Source organism: Ranitomeya variabilis, chromosome 6, assembly GCF_051348905.1.
Source record: "Ranitomeya variabilis isolate aRanVar5 chromosome 6, aRanVar5.hap1, whole genome shotgun sequence".
NCBI lineage: Eukaryota > Metazoa > Chordata > Amphibia > Anura > Dendrobatidae > Ranitomeya > Ranitomeya variabilis.
Window position 1 is genome coordinate 74,446,658 of NC_135237.1, and position 21,546 is coordinate 74,468,203.

At 42.1% G+C, this 21,546-nt stretch overlaps 1 protein-coding gene across 6 annotated transcripts in view; it reads left to right on the forward strand.

Moving 5' to 3' along the window:
- XYLB (xylulokinase) overlaps nucleotides 1-21,546 on the forward strand; it is a 306,665-nt gene that overhangs the window by 259,981 nt on the left and 25,138 nt on the right. For all 6 annotated transcript variants that reach the window (XM_077268660.1, XM_077268663.1, XM_077268662.1 and 3 more), the window contains one exon: nucleotides 16,177-16,235. In XM_077268660.1, the coding sequence (XP_077124775.1) occupies nucleotides 16,177-16,235 (59 nt within the window). The remainder of the gene's footprint in view (nucleotides 1-16,176; nucleotides 16,236-21,546) is intronic.

Below are 21,546 nucleotides of genomic sequence, written 5' to 3' on the forward strand. Positions count from 1 at the left end.
CAGTCCACCAAATACAATTTTTTTCCACGTACCACCTTGCACCCCAAAATAGCGTTCCCTCTTAATCGTCCGTAGACAAACCCGATGTCCCGGCAGATGACTCGGAAAACCAGCACATGTAAACGGGCTTCAAGAGGGACACATGAAAGGTGTCGGTGATATCCAGGCATGGCGGAAGGGCTAAACGATAGACCACAGGGTTAACCTGTTTGAGGACCTTGAAAGGGCCCAAGTAGCGAGGTGCAAACTTAGTGGACTCAACTCGCAGCCTGATGTTACGGGCGGAGAGCCACACCTAGTCGCCAGGAGCAAAGGTCGGAGCGGGGCGCCGATGTGCATCGGCGGATGACCTTATTCTCTCCTTGGAGGCCTGAATGGCATCCTGAGTGCGTCCCAAATATCCTGTGCCTCCACAGCCCAGTCTGCCACCCTGGAGTCAGCGGAAGACGCGGGCATGGGCACAGGTACCCACGGATGCTGAGCATAGTTAAGGAGGAATGGGGTTTGTCCAGTGGAATCAGCTACGGTGTTGTTCAGCGCAAACTCCGCCCACGGTAGCAAGGATGCCCAATTATCCTGCCTGCCTGAGACAAAATGTCGCAGATATGTGACCAAGGTCTGGTTGGCCCTCTCTACCAACCCATTCGTCTCGGGATGATATGCGGAAGAGAGATTCTACTCAATGCTGAGAAGACAACAAAGCTCTCTCCAGAACCGAGACGCAAACTGGGGACCCCGGTCACTGACAATTTTGTCTGGCATACCATGTAGGCGGAAAATGTGTTTTATAAACAACGCTGCCAAGGCCCGTGCAGAAGGTAGCCGTGGAAGCGGGACCAAGTGCTCCATATTAGAAAAATGATCGGTGATAAGCCAAATGATGGTACAGCAACGAGACTTGGGCAAACCCACCACAAAGTCCATCCCGACCATCTCCCAGGGCCTGTCTGCAACCGGCAAGGGATAGAGTAACCCCACTGGCCGTTGTCGAGGAGACTTATTTTTGGCGCAGGAGACACACGCCTGAATATAATCTCTGACGTCATGGACCGTATGTGGCCACCAGTACGTCCTCGCCAGCTGTTCAGATATCCTCTTTGTCCCAAAGTGTCCACCCACCCTGGACGAAGGAGCCCAAGAGAGAACCTCCGGTCGCAAATTAATGGGTAAAAAAGTCTTGCCCGGAGGCACAGACTCTAACGAAACCGGAGCTATGGTTCTCAGGCTCTCAGAAGGGACAATAAGGCGAGGCTCCCCTTCCTCCTCCTCAGATGACACAGCGAGAGAGGGTGTCAGCATGAATGTTCTTCACCCCAGCGAGATAATGGAGAGTGAAGTGGAACCGGGAGAAGAACATGGACCATCTGGCCTGATGAGAATTTAGCCGCTGGGCTGTTTGCAAATATACCAGATTTTTGTGGTCCGTGAAGACTTGAAAGGGAAAGTGAGCCCCCTCCAAAAGATGTCTCCACTCCGAGAAAGCCAACTTCATTGCTAACAACTCCCTGTCCCCGATGGAATAATTCCTCTCCGCTGGTGTGAAGGTCTTGGAGAAGAAGAAGCAAGGATGCTTCCGACCTTGAGCATCCTTTTGGAAGAGGACTGCTCCTGCACCAACGGATGAGGCATCCACCTCCAATATAAACAGCTTATCAACATCGGGACGATGTAGGATGGGAGCGCTAGCAAAATGAGACTTAATGGAAGAGAAGGCCCTGGAGACCTCTTCAGACCACAATTTGGGATTTGCTCCCTTCTTGGTGAGGGCTACCAAGGGAGCTACCAAAGTTGAGAAGTGGAGAATGAACTGGCGATAGTAATTAATGAACCCCATAAAGCGCTGCACCGCTTTTAGAGAATGGGGTTCTTGCCAGTCCATCACAGCCTGTAGTTTGGCAGGATCCATAGCCAATCCCTGGGCAGAGATGATATAGCCCAGGAAAGGTAAAGACTCCTGCTCAAACATACACTTCTCCAACTTTGCATACAGGGAATTTGCCCGTAAGAGGTCGAAGACTCTGCCAACATCTCTCTGGTGGGAGTCAATATCTGGAGAGAAGATGAGAATATCATCCAGATAGACTACGACCGAGGTGGAGAGCATATCCCAGAAGATATCATTGACAAAGTCTTGGAAAACGGCTGGGGCATTACAGAGCCGGAAGGGCATCACTAGATACTCATAGTGCCCATCCCTGGTATTAAACGCCTTCTTCCATTCGTCCCCCTCACGGATGCGAATCAGGTTATAAGCACCCCGCAGATCTAATTTGGTAAATACCCTTGCTCCCCGTAGCCTATCAAAGAGCTCTGAAATCAGGGGCAACGGGTACTTATTCTTAACAGTGATGGCGTTAAGACCCCTGTAATCTATGCAAGGACGTAACTCTCCGTTCTTCTTCTGCACGAAGAAGAACCCCGCCCCTGCAGGTGACACTGACTTCCTAATGAACCCTCTTGCCAAATTCTCCTGGATGTATTGGGACATAGCCTCCATCTCCGGGAGAGAGAGGGGATAGATACGTCCCCGAGGAGGTTCTGCTCTAGGCAAGAGATCAATAGGACAGTAATAGGGACGGTGAGGTGGAATGGTCTCCGCAGCCTTTTTGGAGAAGACGTCTGCATAGGACCAATAGCATTTGGGAAGAGAATAAAGATCTGCGGGTGTCTCAGTGGTGGAAACCTGAACGCACTCTCTCATACATCTGCCCTTACATGATTCACTCCAACCCAATATCCTTCCAGAGGTCCACTCAATATGTGGGGAGTGGAAACGGAGTCAGGGTATTCCCAGCAGAATCTCGTCCATTCCCTTGGGAAGGACAAGAAGGGAAATAATCTCCTGGTGGGAAGGGGACATGGATAACGTGAAAGGGACAGTCTGGTGTGTGATTTGTGTGGGAAGTGTCGACCCATTCACTACTCTAACAGTCACCGGTTTGGCGAGCATCACCCTGACGAAGCGGGAGCGAAACGCGCGTAGGAGTGGTGTGTGCGGGGGACAGCTTGAATCTCAGACTGGTTGGTACAAAGTTACTTTCATTACAAACGGCAGCAGTAAAACTCTTACTCACGTTGGTGCACCTCAGATGGTTAATTTTATTTCAGATTTATATTTGTGTGCACTATTTTAGCAGTGTTATTAATTGGTTATCTGTTTGCAAATATATTTTGAAGATTTATGTATGATTAATTGCACATTTAGCACATTATTTATGTTTTGGGATTTGTTTTGGCACCAATATTAGCAACTTGCTCATTATTGCAATTATATATTTTTGTAGCAGTTTTTTTCACTTCTTGTAAGCACTAGCTTTTTCACTTATTGCTAACTATGCACACTTACTTAGGTGTGTATATGGGTGTATATATACACATATGTGTATGCATTTGAAATATTTATATTCAGATATAGCATTACTTTTCTGCCGGTGCATGTGCACATCCTGATAACAGGATTTTTGTATATACATTCTAGTGCCTTTCAGTCTGTTATTCTCTGTCCCCTGCCACATTTGGATTTTATTTGATTTTATTTATATATTAAATGTAAAAATAGGTTTTCTTGTCCATTAATTTTATATATATTTTTCATATTCTCTGATAAATAATATATGTGTGTAACTGTGGTCTGGTTTCATTATTTTAAATAAAATCTACATTTTATGAAGTTTTGGCTTTGAATATATTTTTTTGGGGCAATATATGAATAATATGTATTCTTAGTCTTTTTTATTCTATATTATTGTGGTATTTCTTTTCTATATAGGTATTATTTTTGGAGAAGACGTCTGCATAGGACCAATAGCATTTGGGAAGAGAATAAAGATCTGCGGGTGTCTCAGTGGTGGAAACCTGAACGCACTCTCTCACACATCTGCCCTTACATGATTCACTCCAACCCAATATCCTTCCAGAGGTCCACTCAATATGTGGGGAGTGGAAACGGAGTCAGGGTATTCCCAGCAGAATCTCGTCCATTCCCTTGGGAAGGACAAGAAGGGAAATAATCTCCTGGTGGGAAGGGGACATGGATAACGTGAAAGGGACAGTCTGGTGTGTGATTTGTGTGGGAAGTGTCGACCCATTCACTACTCTAACAGTCACCGGTTTGGCGAGCATCACCTGAGGTATTGCATGGCGCAGAGCAAAAGCAGAGGACATGAAATTCCCCTCTGCTCCAGAGTCCACACAAAGCTCGACTGTTAGACAAGATGAGCCTAACATGATTGTCCCTTTAAAGGACAACTTGGAGGAAAATGCCGCTGTGTCTAGTGAACCTCCTCCAATGGTTACTAGACGCGATCGTTCTCACGACCGCCGTGGACATTTATTGGCATAATGTCCTAGTTGTTGGCAATTTTTACAAACCACGGGTACCCGAGCGAGCCGGGAGTTAGGCCCCGCTTGAGAAACCTCCATGGCCTCATGGGAGTCGGATGCCTGAACGGAAGATTCTAGAGGTCTGGCGAAGGTGGGAGCCAGCCAAAACCTCTGCCTACACTGGGTCCGCTCTAACCTCCACTCGTTAAAACGGAGGTCGATGAGTTTAGATATAGTAATGAGCTCCTCCAGTGTGGCGGGAATCTCCCTGGTGGCCAAGGCATCCTTCACATGGTCTGCAAGTCCTTTCCAGAACACCGGAATAAGGACTTTATCCGGCCACTCCAGCTCTGAGACCAGAGTCCGGAATTGGACGGCCAACTGACTGACAATGGACGAACCCTGTTTTATTGCCAACAATTGGAGCGCGGTATCGTGGGTGACACGAGGTCCCAAAAAGACCTGTTTCAGAGCGTCCAGGAAAAGAGAAGCACTCTGCACCACACGATCATTACGCTCCCATAGCGGCATTTCCCACTCCAACGCCCTGCCCGACAAAAACAAGAAAATAAATCCCACTTTCGCCCGTTCCGTAGGAAAACGTGCAGCCTGGAGCTCAAGATGTATGGAGCACTGACTCACGAATCCCCGACATAGCTTACTGTCACCAGCACACTTGTCTGGAAGCGGGAGACGGGATAAGTCGGAGCAGGGGTGGCAGAGGACAAACTGCAGCTACACTTGCAGCCTGAACAGCGACTGCGGTAACATCCACAGCTGAGGTTGAGCCGCCAACCTACCCTCCAGCTGCTGGATGTACCGCTGTAAACGCTGACCATCCGCCATTTACTATCTAGACCCTGGCGCTAGTATTCTGTTATGGCTAGCGGAATGCACCGAGTAAATATAGCTGTTTATTATAAATGGTGCGTTCGCAGCCCGGGGTCCACTGTGCAGGAGGAACCTGCTGCTAGTGAATGGTGGCACTGTTTGGTGGTATAGACTAGCTCTGTTACTTCACAGAGTAGCCGTGGGAGGAAAGCACTGTGCCCTGTTAGTCTCACAGGAGCACAAGCTTGCTGCCGAACTGATAGCAGTCAGTGGTTATGCACACACGCAGTCTCCTCACCGGAGGTGCCGGAATTCTAGGGTCTTATTTCAGCCGGGTCCCTGAATACGTTCATACAATCTCCTCACCGGAGGTGCCGGTATTCTAGGGGCTTATTTCAGCTGGGTCCCTGAATCCATTCATACATAACCACACTGGCGCAAAGCACATATTTGAATTGATACTAGCGCATGTCCGTGCGGCCATGCAAGCCTTTTATAGCTGCAGCAAGTACAAGACCTTCCTAGAAGGACCAATGAGAGGCTGCCACAGAGCCTGAGCACCTTCAGGACCTTCCTGGAGAACCAATGGACTTTGCTGCAGTATCCAAGCATGTGACCCTCGATCTCCAATGAGAGATCTTACCCTGGGCATGCTCAGAAGGAGAAAAGCAGGACTTAGTCCTAAAAGCGTCTGCTCGCCGCTGCCCAGCACTGGCTTCAATGGCAGAAGCTGGAAAAGTAGCTGTAACCCTTTGTACAGAGTCAGACTGAGCGAGACGCTGGGACAGACGTCTCCGCTGAGCAGACTCCACTGCGGCAGGAGACGAATGGGAGACCGCAGGAGAGATGGCCCGAGATTCCCCCTGTGCAGAGGCGGGAACTCGACCCCTAACACCACCTATGCCAAAACATGGTATCCATCCACAGACAGCTGTTTTGGGGTATTTGCCCCTCATCAGTGTGGAGTAGGAAACTGGCTATTAGCAGTGCCTAGTGAAAAGGCTATAAACATGAGGATGAATGACCTCTGGGAGATCAAAACATCCAACACCGCGGAGACACCATCACGTGTTTAGCAATGCAGTGATCCAGAACACTGCCCCCATCCCTTATGGGAAATATGCAAATGCATGTAGAAAAGCCGCTGAGACACCATCACGTGTTTCTCAATGCAAGTAATGAATAGCCAGGTCTTTCACCGGGAAGGAACAACCACGGGAAGGGCAGCATCCAGTAAAGGAAAACCACCTATGCCAAAACATGGTATCCATCCACAGACAGCTGTTTCGGGGTATTTGCCCCTCATCATTGTGGAGTAGGAAACTGGCTATTAGGAGCAGTGCCTTGTGAAAAGGCTATAAACATAAGGATGAATGACCTCGGGGAGATCAACACTGCGGAGACACCATCACGTGTTTCTCAACGCAGTGATCCAGAACACTGCCCTCATCCCTTATGGGAAATATGCAAATGCATGTAGAAAAGCCGCGGAGACACCATCACGTGTTTCTCAATGCAAGCAATGAATAGCTACGTGGCGTTCACAGGTCGGGAAGGGGTTAAAGGGGTTGTCCACTATTGGGACAAATCCTGCTTAAACTGAATGTTCAGCCCTGATAAAATAATAAATCCTATACTCGCCTCCCGTGCCAGCACCGTTACCGCAGAGTCGGCATTCGCTCTCCCCGGTGCTGTGATGTGATGTTGTGACACGTGACGCCGGCATCCAATCAACGCTCGTATCATTGTCTCCTCCTTTGTATGAACTGAACATGCAATTCATCCCGTACTTGCTCTTCATGTTCAGTTTGTCCGAATGCGGAGACAGTGACGCCATCGCTAATTGGGCTCCAGGCATCACAGCCCTGGGACCGCATGTGCCGACACTGCAGGAACAGAGCCGGCACAGGAGTTGAGTATAGGCTTTTTTATTTTATCATTTAGCTTAAGAATGGGTTATCATAACCGATGCAAGTGAGCGCTGCAGTAGATGGTTATCTGGATTCTTTAAAATTAAACAAACCAGAAGTAAAGCACAAAAAGTAGACTGATGGTAAAAATTTACTGAACATACATATCAGTAGGCCAACATTTTGGATTTTAAAATAACTTTTTTTCAAGCTGGTGTAATAAAGTATTCTAATTTACTGAGATAATGACTTTTGGGGTTTCATTGGCTGTAAGCCATAATCTTCAGCATTAACAGAAATAAACATTTGAAATAGATCACTCTGTTTGTAATATATATATGAGTTTCACTTTTTGTATTGAAGAACTGAAATAAATTAACTTTTTGATGATGTTAGGACTAGCGGAACGCACCTAATGAATATATAGATTTTATTATGACAGATGAGTTCGCAGCCCAGGGTCCACCGTGCAGGAGAACCTGCTATCAAATAGCGGAACTAAATGGTGGTGTTGGCTAACTCTGTTACTTCACAGAGCAGCCGTGAACTCAAAGCACTGTGCCCTGTTAGACTCCACAGAGGCACAGGCTAACTGCCTAAACAAGAGCAGGCTTATTTCAGCCGGGTCCCTGAACACACTCATACAAGACCACACTGGCGCAAAGTACATAAATAAAGAGCAATACTAGCTCATGGCCGTGCGGCCATGCGAGCCTTAAATAGTTGCAGCACGTACAGGACCTTCCAGAAAGGACCAATGAGAGGCTGCCACAGAGCGTGAGCACCTACAGGACCTTAGCTGCAGTGTCTGATCATGTGACCCTCGATCTCCACTGAGATATCTTACTCTGGGCATGCTCAGAACGGGAAAAGCAGGACTTAGTCCCAGAAGTGTCTGCTCGCCGCTGCTCCGCACTGACTTCAATGGCAGAAGCAGGAAAAGCAGCAGCAACTCTCTGTACAGAGTCAGACTGAGCGAAACGCTGGGGCCGACGTCTCCGCTGAGCAGACTCCACTGCGGCAGGAGAAGAATGGGAGACCGCAGCGGAGATGGCCCGAGATTCCCCCTGTGCAGAGACGGGAACTCGACCCCTAACAGATAATATTATAATTTTGTGAGATGCACCTGTATTTGCTATCTGACTCTGTACTGATCACATCAGAATGTGTCTATAGAGACGGATCCTTGTTTTAAATTTAATTAATAAAACGTATATTTTAGCTGGATTTTTTTTCTTTTTGGTTTACTGCGAAGTAAACCAAAAGTAAAGTCACAATGTGGGCAAATGCGGTATAGAGCCAAGCAGATCTCCTACCAAACATGCAGAATTTAAGTGAAGACAGCAACGACCGAGAAAAGGAGCATATATGTAATAAGTCCACCTACATGTCTCAAAATAAGAAATATGCAAATGCAAAAGTGCCTACTTGTGCGTACACCATATTCTGCAGACAAACAGGCATAGATTATCAAGACTAATGAAGATCGTCTCAAGACACGCAATAGTATCAAGAAACAAACATCAAAAACCTTTGGCTACCATGGTGAGGTCCCAATTCAACTGATGGTTGGAGGAGAGTAGCAGGGCAAGGTGCCTAACATGTGTCGCCCCAAGACATGTGGCTTCATCAGGGTTCTGTCAGTTGGGACCTCACCATGATATCCAAAGGTTTTTGATCTTTGTTCCTTGGGGGTCAGAGGGGTCCTTCTTTTCTTTCTCTCCTGTAGAGTGTAAACTCTTATGGTCAGCAAGCTTCTGTCTCCCCCACATGTATTTTCCGAGCGATTACAAGCTTTCCATCATTGAGATTCGTGTGAATTTATTCTCCGCAAATCTAATTATTTGAGAAAATTCGGCTAAGGCGGCTAATTCAAATTTCAATAGATCCACTCATCTCAAATTGCAATATTTACCACAAAATTCCATGCTTCCTTTACCTTGTCATCTCCCCTTCCCCAGTTGAACTTGGACTTTTTTTTTAACCCTACTAATTATATCACTATTTTAAAATAACACAGACCATTGCCAAAAAGAGTCTATTGCTAACTGAGATCTTTTTACTCAAGATATTCTTTATTATTATTTTATTTTCAAGAAAGGGGAAACGTATCTGTAAAGAATAACAGTTTTATTAAATAAGCTGCACAATTCAACAATGTAACTTTGATTACTATTTTTCAGAGCTATTCTTCCTTCATTAAACACGTTAACCTTTCCTTAATTATAACAAGGACAGCTTACTTAGGTTATGCATTGATTTAAAATATGTTCCAATTTACAAGCTCCTGAAAGCCTAACTGAAGTCTCTGGCCATTATTGGCAATATATTGTCTGAAGCTTTATGGAAACAAAGCAAAAACATAGCACAATGTAAATCTTGTAAAGAGAGAACAGATAAGAGGTGATGGTAACACTGCAAGGAAATGAAAGAGGTTTCTTTGCTGTAGACTAATTAAGTGTACTAGAGTGGAACACACCGGAAAAGGGCAAAGGGATTATAAGAAAGAAACAGACAAATGCATAGCGTGTCTAAAGTACTGATATAGAGGTGGGATTCACTATGCAGTGCTAGTAGATTAGGTGGTTTTATCATTGTTATAACCCATTGATTTTGCAAGAGAGCTAAACAGTAGAGCTTTAAGGGGCATTTAAAAGCTTATAGTGACACCTGCTCCTAGAATGCTGGTAAGAGGTGACTAATTTGTAACAGAGTTTTTTTTTAATTTTTCCAATACTTTGCAATCTAGTTTTTTATATTTTTGTAATATATTTGAAAACATGTTTTGCTTTGCAAAAAGTACAGTACAGACCAAAAGTTTGAACACACCTTCTCATTTAAAGATTTTTCTGTATTTTCATGACTATGAAAATTGTAAATTCAGACTGAAGGCATCAAAACTATGAATTAACACATGTGGAATTATATACTTAACAAAAAAGTGTGAAACAACTGAAAATATATCTTATATTCTAGGTTCTTCAAAGTAGCCACCTTTTGCTTTGATGACTGCTTTGCACACTCTTGGCATTCTCTTGATGAGCTTCAAGAGGTAGTCACCAGAAATGGTCTTCCAACAATCTTGAAGGAGTTCCCAGAGATGCTTAGCACTTGTTGGCCCTTTTGTCTTCACTCTGCGGTCCAGCTCACCCCAAACCATTGGGTTCAGGTCCAGTGACTGTGGAGGCCAGGTCATCTGGCGTAGCACCCCATCACTCTTTGGGGTCATTGTCCTGTTGAAAAATAAATGATTGTCCAACTAAACGCAAACTGGATGGAATAGCATGCCGCTGCAAGATGCTGTGGTAGCCATGCTGGTTCAGTATGTCTTCAATTTTGAATAAATCCCCAACAGTGCCACCAGCAAAGCATCTCCACACCATCACACCTCCTCCTCCATGCTTCACGGTGGGAACCAGGCATGTAGAGTCCATCCGTTTATCTTTTCTGCGTCACACAAAGACACAGTGGTTGGAACCAAAGATCTCAAATTTGGACTCATCAGACCAAAGCACAAATTTCCACTGGTCTAATGTCCATTCCTTGTGTTCTTTAGCCCAAACAAGTCTCTTCTGCTTGTTTCCTGTCCTTATCAGTGGTTTCCTAGCAGCTATTTTGCCATGAAGGCCTGCTGCACAAAGTCTCCTCTTAACAGTTGTAGAGATGTGTCTGCTGCTAGAACTCTGTGTGACATTGAACTGGTCTCTAATCTGAGGTGCTGTTAACCTGCGACTTCTGAGGCAGGTGACTCGGATAAACTTATCCTCAGAAGCAGAGGTGACTCTTGGTCTTCCTTTCCTGGGGCGGTCCTCATGTGAGCCAGTTTCTTTGTAGCGCTTGATGGTTTTTGCAACTTGGGGACACTTTCAAAGTTTTCTCAATTTTTCGGACTGACTGACCTTCATTTCTTAAAGTAATGATGGCCACTCGTTTTTCTTTACTTAGCTGCTTTTTCTTGCCATAATACAAATTCTAACAGTCTATCCAGTAGGACTGTCAGCTGTGTATCCACCAGACTTCTGCACAGCACAACTGATGGTCCCAACCTCATTTATAAGGCAAGAAATCCCACTTATTAAACCTGACAGGGCACACCTGTGAAATGAAAACCATTTCCTGTTGAAGCTCATCAAGAGATTGCCATGAGTGTGCAAAGCAGTCATCAAAGCAAAAGGTGGCTACTTTGAAGAACCTAGAATATAAGACATATTTTCAGTTGTTTCACACTTTTTTGTTAAGTATATAATTCCACATGTGTTAATTCATAGTTTTGATGCCTTCAGTGTGAATGTACAATTTTCATAATCATGAAAATACAGAAAAATCTTTAAATGAGAAGGTGTGTCCAAACTTTTGGTCTGTACTGTAAGCGCTCAGTGTAGAGCACAGGATAAATGTGCTCAGAGTCTTACCACAATCTTTCGAAAAGCAGAATGAACAAATCAGCAGGTCGATAATTGCTTTCATTTATTATTTTACCCCATTCACCGTGTAATAAAAGTGATAAGGCGACTTTATTTTTAGGGTAAGTGCAATTACAGCAAAATGTGTTAATTCATAGTTTTGATGCCTTCAGTGTGAATTTACAATTTTTATGGTCATGAAAAGGTGTTTCCAAACCTTTGGTCTGTACTGTATAAAAAACAGTAATTTTTTCCAAATAATAGCACACGGTAGGTAGAACTTGAAAACTAAACTGTGAGTATTTTATGTTTTAAACGTCCCATACAAGTCCTATTGATATAGTATGGTCACCTGATCTCTAATCACATTGATATCATTTTTGAAGAATACTACTTTGAGGAGGTGAAGTCGCTCGCTACATTAATTAATACACCTAGAAGTGCCGCGAGCGGCGTCAGGGAACAGGAAGCAGAATTCGCCCAGCCACTGCATGTACAGACGCTGGCAGGAGTCAGACAGTGCTTGTTTTGGGAACCATGCACTGACAATCTGAAGCAAAGGAAGGGCCCAATATGCAAATGAGGAGGAATAATGGTGCACCAAACTCTTGGCCACACCAAGGGTGCACTAACATTACATAGTAACACAGCTTATGGGCAAGAGTGGTGTATTTCCTGGAGAGAGATTTTTTTCCCTTAATCTCCGCCAACCATTAGCAGGTTTCCCTTTTCCTATAATACTACTTGCATTTTTATTATTAAAAAATTACGATACTTCAACAGCTGTAAATTGGCAAGTGAGGTCCCCAGACTAGTTATTTCCTATAAGTGAGGGACCCACAGCTATCGTGAGTTTATGGCTATAAATAATTGAACGATACAGGTGCTTGAAAGTTTTTGAACCTTTCCGAATTTTTCATATTTCTGTATAATTTTAACATAAAACTACATCAGATTTCATACAAATCCTAAAAGTTGATATAGAGAAACAGACGATTTGATAAAACTATTGCACGTTATCATGATCCCGTATCTTATGTTAGTCAGTGGCAAAAGTATGTGAACTGTTGTGAATTCTGCTCTTGGGCTCCCTCCGGTGGTTGTTAGTGGTAGTGCAGTTGTCTTGGGGTTGTAATCCAGGGCAGGTGTTTCTGCTGATTGCAGCTCTGCTAGGTATGTAGGTGTGCAGGATCCATTACTCCTGGCCAGTTGTCCTTTGTTCTTGGAGGGATTGCATCTCTCTCTGGTTCCTCATGCCCTGCTGCCAATTCAGCTAAGATAAGTGTCTGTTTTTTTTGTCTCTGTGCACACATGCAGTGTGCTTTGCAATTCAGTGCAATTCATTGTGTTTTTGTCCAGCTTAGACTTTGTTTGGATTTTTCAGTCATGCTGGATTCTCAGGAGATGCAGATATACTTTCTATGTCTTTAGTTAGATGTAGAATATTTGTATTTTCTGCTGTGGATATTTTTAGGATTTTAATACTGACCGCTTAGAATTCTGTCCTATCCTTTTCTATTTAGCTAGAAGTGCCTCTTTTGCTAAATTCTGTTTTTCTGCCTGCGTGTGTCTTTCCTCTTATACTCACAGTCAATATTTGTGGGGGGCTGCCTATCCTTTGGGGTTCTGCTCTGAGGCAAGATAGAATTCCCATTTCCATCTATAGGGGTATTTAGTCCTCCTGCTGTGTCGAGGTGTCTAGGACGTGTTAGGTACACCCCACGGCTACTTCTAGTTGCGGTGTCAGTTTAGGGTTTGCGGTCAGTACAGGTACCACCTACTCCTGAGAAAGTTTCTCATGCGGCTCCAAGGTCACCGGATCATAACAGTGAACCTTTGCTTTTAGTGTCAGGTGTGAGTCCCCTAAGAAGCAGTAATTTTACCTACATGTTTCTGGTAAATGTTGATTAGTCTTGCACATCGGCTTGGAAGACTTTTAGCTCTTTTCTCCATATAAAACCAATTCAACTCTGCTTTGTTGATGTTTTTTCCCCCATTTATTGGCTTTCTTCCGGTCCTTTGACAACATTTCTGTATGATTAAAGTCAGGATTTTGACTTGGCCATTCCAAAAAACGTTAACTTTTTCTACTTTAATCATTATTTTGTATACTTTGGGTAATTATATTGCTGTATGACCTACGTTCTCTTGTGATTCAGCTCACGAGCAGATGCCATGACATTTTCCTTTAGCATTTGCTGGTATTATGTAGAATTCATTGTTCAATAAATTATGGCAAGCCATCCTGACCCAGATGCAGAAAAAGTGGCCTAAACCATGATACTACCACCACCATGTTTCACAGATGGTATTAGATTTTTATGCTCTAATGCAGTGTTTTTCTTTCAACAAACATCTTCTCATTTAAACTAAAAGGCTTTATTGTGGTCTCTTCTGTCCACAAACTATTGTTCCAATATCCTTCTTGCTTGTCCAGTTGAGCTTTATTAAATTGCAGATTGGCAGCAATGTTATTTTTGGAGAGCGGTGACTTTCTCCTTGCAGGCTTGTCATGCATATCATTGTTTTTCAGTTTTCTCCTTATGGTGGGACTCATGAACATTAGCTAATGTGAAATAGGCCTTTAGTTTTTTAGAAGTTACCTTAGGTTCGTTTGTGATCTCGTAGACTATTTTATGTCTTGCTTTTGAAGCGACCTTTGTTAGTCAACCACTCCTGAAAGGGGTACTAGTGATCTTGAGTGAAGTCACTTTCTGGCCCACTTTGTGTTCTATGCGTGAACCCAATGTCTCTTTTACAATGTAAGTAAATGGGTCGTCGTTCTTATGCTCCATAGGTTTACATTGTAAAAGTTACTTCCAGGTCACGCAGAGCACAGTGTGATCCGAAGAGTCAGTGAGTCTGAATAGCAGTGGCTTCACTTAGAATAGGAAAGGAGTGGCCCTGGATACCAGAGAATTGAGTATATTAACATACTGACAGTACACTTTTAGCTAAAAATACTTGCGTTTAAGTAAATGAGAAGGTTTACAAAAGCGACTGATAAACATGTATATTGATAAAGTGGTTTATTATAAAAAAAAAAGGCATTTCAGTTGAGAAGTTGAATTAACTTTTGGGCTATGTCACTCTAAAAGAAACTTTTTAGCTGGTTACAGTATATCTACCAAAAATATAAAATCTATCTCTTGAATCTTTTGTGTTGAAAAGAAGTTAAAACTCTGTGGATGCAGATCAGATTTATTAGACTCCAGCGTGAATCACCAGTGCTGGGTAAAACATTTGCTCAATTTCATGGTCATTAATTTTGGTATGGTCTTGTATGTCTTCATTTCATTTCTGTTATAATTTATTTAGAAACCATAATATTGAATTTTTATGGCCAATACTTATCCCTTCCCCCACATTTTTCATCATCCTATAATTCACAGAGAACATTAATAGTTTTATTATTATTTTCCTGTGTGATTTTTGTCTTGGTCCTGTTGTTCTGTCTTTCCTAAAACAAATAAAAGTCCCAATAATAATAGCCTTCTTATAACCTTGACTTTATTCATTTACAGCATAAGTAAAGCCTATGGATGAAATATCCAGCATAATTTAAAAATATAGATATTTCTATGCGTTAATCTCATACTTTCTATCACTCTTGGTGCGTTCGGGAGACTCGGGGTAAGCACAGGTTCACAGTACAAAAAATCATTCAGAGTTTCATCCAGAAAAGTGACACGGTGACATCAGTTCATCACGGCTGACTGCACTGGAGGACAAGGAGGCTCTGACATGTCACTGATCCCTCAACGACCTGACCCCTATTTTACATACTGGATATAATATGTTTTGGGAAAAAAAAATCACATTCAGCAGCCAGGCGGCGCCTGCGCTGTAGCATGATCCCATCTATAATGTCCATGTAATTATTTTATTTCGTAATATACATGTATTCAGAAAAAAAATTCTCTCTCAAAATGGCGCCAGCCGTGCCTGCACAGTATCATCTATCAGCGATCCGATACATGCTACTGCGCAGGCACCATCTTGGAGGAGACAATTTTTTTCTTCCTCTAGCAAAATGGTGCCAGCGGCGCCTGCGCGGTAGCAGCTATCGGATCGCTTATAGATGCTTCTGCGCTGGCACGGCCCACGCCATTTTGAAAGAAATTTTTTTTTCTGAATACATGTATGTTACCAAATAAAATAATTACGTGGATATTATACATGCGATCATTCTACAGCGCTGGCGCCTGCCTGCTGGATGTGACTATTTTTTTTTCAAAACAAATTATATTCAGTATATAAAATAGGGGGCAGGTCAGTGAGGGATCAGTGACCTGTCATAAACCTATACAGATGAATATATAAGTAGAGCATTACATGAAGACCCCCCACAGGCCGCCTCGGAGCACGAGAATCTCATTACCTGAAAACTACAAATAAAGATTAAACAAAAACTACAAAACGGATTTCATTAACCAAGGTATCGTTTTAATTAGTGTAATGGCGCCAATCTGACACTGACTGTAGGTTACTCAGCACAATCCTTCTGACAGGTTCCCTTTAAGTTAATCTTCAAAATCAGATGCAATCTATGGATAAGTGTGGCACTGTTTTTAGAAAAACAGACTTTTTTTCTAATCCTCTGCAACCAAAATAACTAATGTTAAAAAGTTATAAAAGCTAAATGTTTTGTTATTTAGTTTTGTTAAATGGATACAAATGCTAAAAAAAAATTCAATCTTTATTTCTAGTGCCGCAAACAAAGATATTGGCAACAGGAGGAGCTTCGTGTAATCAAGATATTTTGCAGGTATATTATTTCTACCTTACGAGATGCCTGTGTTTTACATTGGGTTTAGAGATGACTATTTTGAGGACTCTACATAGTTACAGTCAGTGAAGTGATAAACCATTCATGATGATATTAATCTTTAAAAATAAGTGTATACACTGGATTTATTCTGTCTGTTAATTTATTTATGGAAAAGTAACTAAGAAATATGGTATGATCAGTGAAGATATTTGTTTTGCAAAGTTTACAAAAAAATATAACATCTGTGTAAATCTCAAGTGTGTTAACACATCTCTAATGATTTCTGGTTTTTAAATCATTGCTGTCAAATTTCCATCATGTATACATTATATATACACTCCTCAACATTGGAATTGTAACACTAAGAAGAAAAAGAATTCTAAAAATCACAGGATGGATGGACCTGTTAATAATATTCACATTATGAAAAGAGAAACTACATGTTCAAAACAGTTTTATTCAGTATCAAAAGTGTGACACACAGAAATCCCCGCACTCACGCTTGGCTGCGATCAGTGAGGTTATTATTGGTTGTCTGAGCAATGTTCTGTCACACTGAATGCACCTAATCAGTCAAGCTATCAAGATCTGCTCCTGGCAGCTTGATTTGCAATTTCCAACCAATGATGTCGTGGATGTGCTTGATAGAAGACAAGTTCAGAGATGCTGCAGTCCATGGTTGCACGCTTATGCCACACAGGCTGCTCACAGTAGCACAAGCAGCATATGGTCTGCCATTATTATTTTGAAAAATGGCTCCTGAGACACTTAGGAGAACAAAATTAAGTGTCAAACAGTGTCTACACAAACCATGAGAAGGTGTTTGCACATCTGGCTACAAGTGTTCCATTGACTGCTCTCAAATACTATGATGGTGCAGAGCAAAATGGTAATATAGGCCGGAACGAATGTCTGTCCTCTTCATTGATGAGTTCTGCTTTTGTCATAGATGCAGTGTTAACTAGAGATTTGTCTGGAGACCATGTGGTCAACGCCATGAAGAGGCCCTCATGAGGGAACGTCACAACAATCTTACTCCTGGGTTATGGTGCGCAGTGGTATAGTGTACTGTGGCCAAACTCCTCTATTTACAAATCCGGTTATACTAATATCTCAGAATTACATTTAGTGGAAAGACAATTTATTTATAGTGTCCTTGGAGTTGTTGTCTCTTGACTTGTCTTCCATCGCGCATATTTGGGATTTAATTGGTTAACAATTGTAATAGGAGTTGCCAACAGGGAATCTTGTTTACTTGCATACCCAAGTGCATTCAGCAGTGGTAGGACATTCCTGAGACAGCCATTAATAACCTTATTGTTAACAGGCAAAGGTGTGTAAGGGCATGTATTTTTGGGTGGGGCTCATACTTGATAATGAATAAATCAAGATTGTTTGAAAATGTTGTTTCCATTTTTTCATCATTTACATCATTAACGTGTCTATCGATCCTGTGATTTCCATAATTCCACAACTTTTCTTTCTTGTTGTTGCAATTTCAGTGTTGAGTGTATAAATAAGGTGTGAGCAAATAGGAGTGCTTGGCCCTAAATTCCATAGTAACACCATAGCCCTAATTCCCCAGACTAAATGCTACTATTCTTGTATTAGTATATTGAAGATGACAGTGAAACTTTAGGCAAAATCTTAAAGTTCTTTTTTGCCTAGAGTCAAACTTGTCTCCGAGCCTGACCCTGAATTTTTAGTTATCCAAGTTACTGCAGTTATATTCTGCTCTTGCCTACTAAGTGGCATCATCGTGAGCCACCTGGACATCTGCTAAAAATTAATGCTTGTGCTGAGTCCCATGCTAACCAACGGTGGAAATAGTTTGAAGATGCCTGGAGGGCTCTTCATCATGCTGCATGGATTACGCTCCTTGGCCAGCATAAATGTGATGCTACATATGGCCATTCTTTGACTGTATAGCTTGGCCAGTAAGTCGGATGATGTCAAATTCTATTTTCATTCAGCAAGAAGAGGAAAGCTTTATTTTTTCTCCCTTCTTGTTGTAACAATACATGATATGCTTTGATACACTCTTCATGTTTTTGCACTTTTTGTTTACTTAATTGCCAATTTTTGTAATTTATTATGCTATTTTATGGAGAAAAAAAACAATGCAAAAAGGGTTTTCTTTAGATCTTATTTTTTCTGGACCATAGATGCTTTAGAAAAAAGATATCAGGAGCAGATATTGAGGCTCATGTACACAGATGAAATGTATTTATTTTTTTAAGAAGTTGGCTCTTGTATTCTCCATCTAAATGTTATATCGTGTTGGGGTTTTTTATTTCAGCATTTGCTAGCCATTACTAAAATATGTTCAGTGTGTGCACTAAAATACTTACCGGTCTTCTGTCTTCTGCTGTTTCCAGATCCATTCCAGTCCTCTCTTACATCATGTGGCCACAGTTGTGCCTAGCCTACTTTCTACTTCTTAGCCTAAGCCTTTTGTGTGGACCAGAAGTCACTTGCTCAATGTAAGTCTATGAGACTCAGAATAAGTCTCTCATTCACTTACATTTGTCTGCCATGTGATCCAACAAGAAAGAGCTGCTGTCACATGATGCAGGAGAGGGACCGCAGCAGTGTTAGAAACTAGAGAATACATTGACCTATGAGTATTTAATGCACACACTGAACATACAGTATATTACTGATAGCTGAAATGCTAAAATGAAAAACATTTGGAATGTAACTTTTATTTGTACTAAATGCAGAGATTCAAGATCCAATATCCGATTTATTCACATGAACATATTGGAATCTGTGCAATGTTATTTATCACAAAAGCAGGATTTCATGCCGTTTGTTTATTTAGAAAAGCTTCAAACAAAAAAATGAACTTTGAGGATTCGTGGCATATGCTTTGTTATATGCTTGTGTGAAAAATCTCTTCTCAAATTTTTAAGAGTTTTCTATGAAAGCTATTGCAGTTATAGAACAAGGTGCAAACAATGTGCAAATTGGTATGAATGTTCTTTTTTTATTTTGGTTCAAGTAGTTAGCATATATATATATATATACTGTTATTGTAAACAGTTAAGCAAGTTGAAAAAGAAATGATCTCTAAAAGGCCTAAAGTTAAAGAAGACACCTTTCTTTTGTATTTTAGGCAAATAAAATAATATTGTATTTTTTCACATTTTAGAAGCTATAAAAAGCACACTGGACTGATGCAAAAGTTGGGGCACCATTGGAGATTTGTGTGCTCAGATAACTTTGACCAAGGTTTCAGACCTTAATTAGCCTGTTAGGGTTATGGCCTTTTAACTATAATCATTAGGAAAGGCCAGGTAATGCAAATTTCCCAGCTTTATAACAACCCAGCCTCCTTTAACCTTGTACCAAAAATCAGAATCTATGGGTTCTTCTAAGCATCTGCCTAGCACTCTGAAAATAAAAATAGTTGAGGCCCACAAAACAGGAGAAGGTTATAAGAAGATAGCAAAGCATTATCAAGTTGCCATTTCTACAGTTCGAAATTTAATTAAGACATGGGAGTTAACAGGAACAGTGGATGTCAATATAAGGTATGGGAGACCAATCAAAATTTCAGTGAGATCTGCTCTTAGACACCTACACAAATATGGCTTTCATGGAAGAGTCATTAGAAGAAAACCTCTCCTGCGTCCTCACCATAAAATTCAGTGTCATAAGTATGCAAAAGAACATGTAAACAAACGTGAAGCATTTTGGAAACAAGTCCTGTGAACTGATGAAGTTAAAATAGAACTCTTTGGCCACATTGATCAAAGGTATGTGTGGAGAAAAAAAGGGCACAGAATTTCAGGAAAAGAACATCTCTTCAACCATTAAGCACGGGGGAGGATCAATCATGCTTTGGGCTTGTGTTGCAGCTAATGGCAGGGGGAACATTTCACAGGTAGAGGGAAGAATGAATTAAGTGACATTTCAACAAATTCTTGATGCCACATAACACCATCTGTAAAACAGGTAAAGCTGAAAAGAGGATGGCTTTTACAGATGGATAATGATCCTAAGCACTTGTCAAAATCCACAATAGACGACCTCAAAAGGCACAAGCTGAAGGTTTTACAATGGCCCTCACAGTCCCCTGATCTAAACATCATTGAAAATCTGTGTCTATACCTCAAAATAGCATGCAATACGACCCTGGAATCTCACAGAACTGGAAGAATTTTCCAAGTAAAAATAGATAAAAATCCCTCAAACATTAGTTGAAAGACTGTTGTTGGGCTACAAAAAGGCATTTACAAGCTGTGATACTTTCAAAAGGGGGTGCCACTAGGTGCTAACCATGCAGGGTGCCCAAACTTTTGAATTGCCTTTTTGTAATTTTTAAATGTAAAAAATGACAGTATATATTTTTTGGCCTAAAATGCATGTAATCTTTAACCCCTTAATCCCATATGACGTACTATCCCGTCAAGGTGACCTGGGACTTAATTCCCAGTGACGAGATAGTACGTCATATGCGATCGGCTGCGCTCACGGGGGGAGTGCGGCCGATCGCGGCCGGGTGTCAGCTGCCTATCGCAGCTGACATCCGACACTATGTGCCAGGAGTGGTCACGAACCGCCCCCGGCACATTAACCCCCGGCACACCGCGATCAAACATGATCGCGGTGTGCCGGCGGTACAGGGAAGCATCGCGCAGGGAGGGGGCTCCCTGCGGGCTTCCCTGAGACCCCCGGAGCAACGCGATGTGATCGCGTTGCTGCGAGGGTCTCTTACCTCTCCTCCCTGCAGCAGGTCCGGATCCAAAATGGCCGCGGCATCCGGGTCCTGCAGGGTGAGAGGTGGCTTACCGAGTGCCTGCTCAGAGCAAGCGCTTGGTAAGCCTGCAGCACTGTAAGTCAGATCGTCGATCTGACAGAGTGCTGTGCAAACTGTCAGATCAGCGATCTGTGATGTCCCCCCCCGGGACAAAGTAAAAATGTAAAAAAAAAAATTTCCACATGTGTAAAAAAAAAAAAAAAAAAATTCCTAAATAAAGAAAAAAAAATATATTATTCCCATAAATACATTTCTTTATCTAAATAATAAAAAAAACAATAAAAGTACACATATTTAGTATCGCCGCGTCCGTAACGACCCAACCTATGAAACTGTCCCACTAGTTAACCCCTTCAGTGAACACCGTAGGAAAAAATAAACGAGCCGCCATACAGCGTCATCAAAGAAAAAATAAAAAAGTTATAGTCCTCAGAATAAAGCGATGCCAAAATAATTATTTATTCTATAAAATAGTTTTTATCGTATAAAAGTACCAAAACATAAAAAAATGATATAAATGAGGTATCGCTGTAATCGTACTGA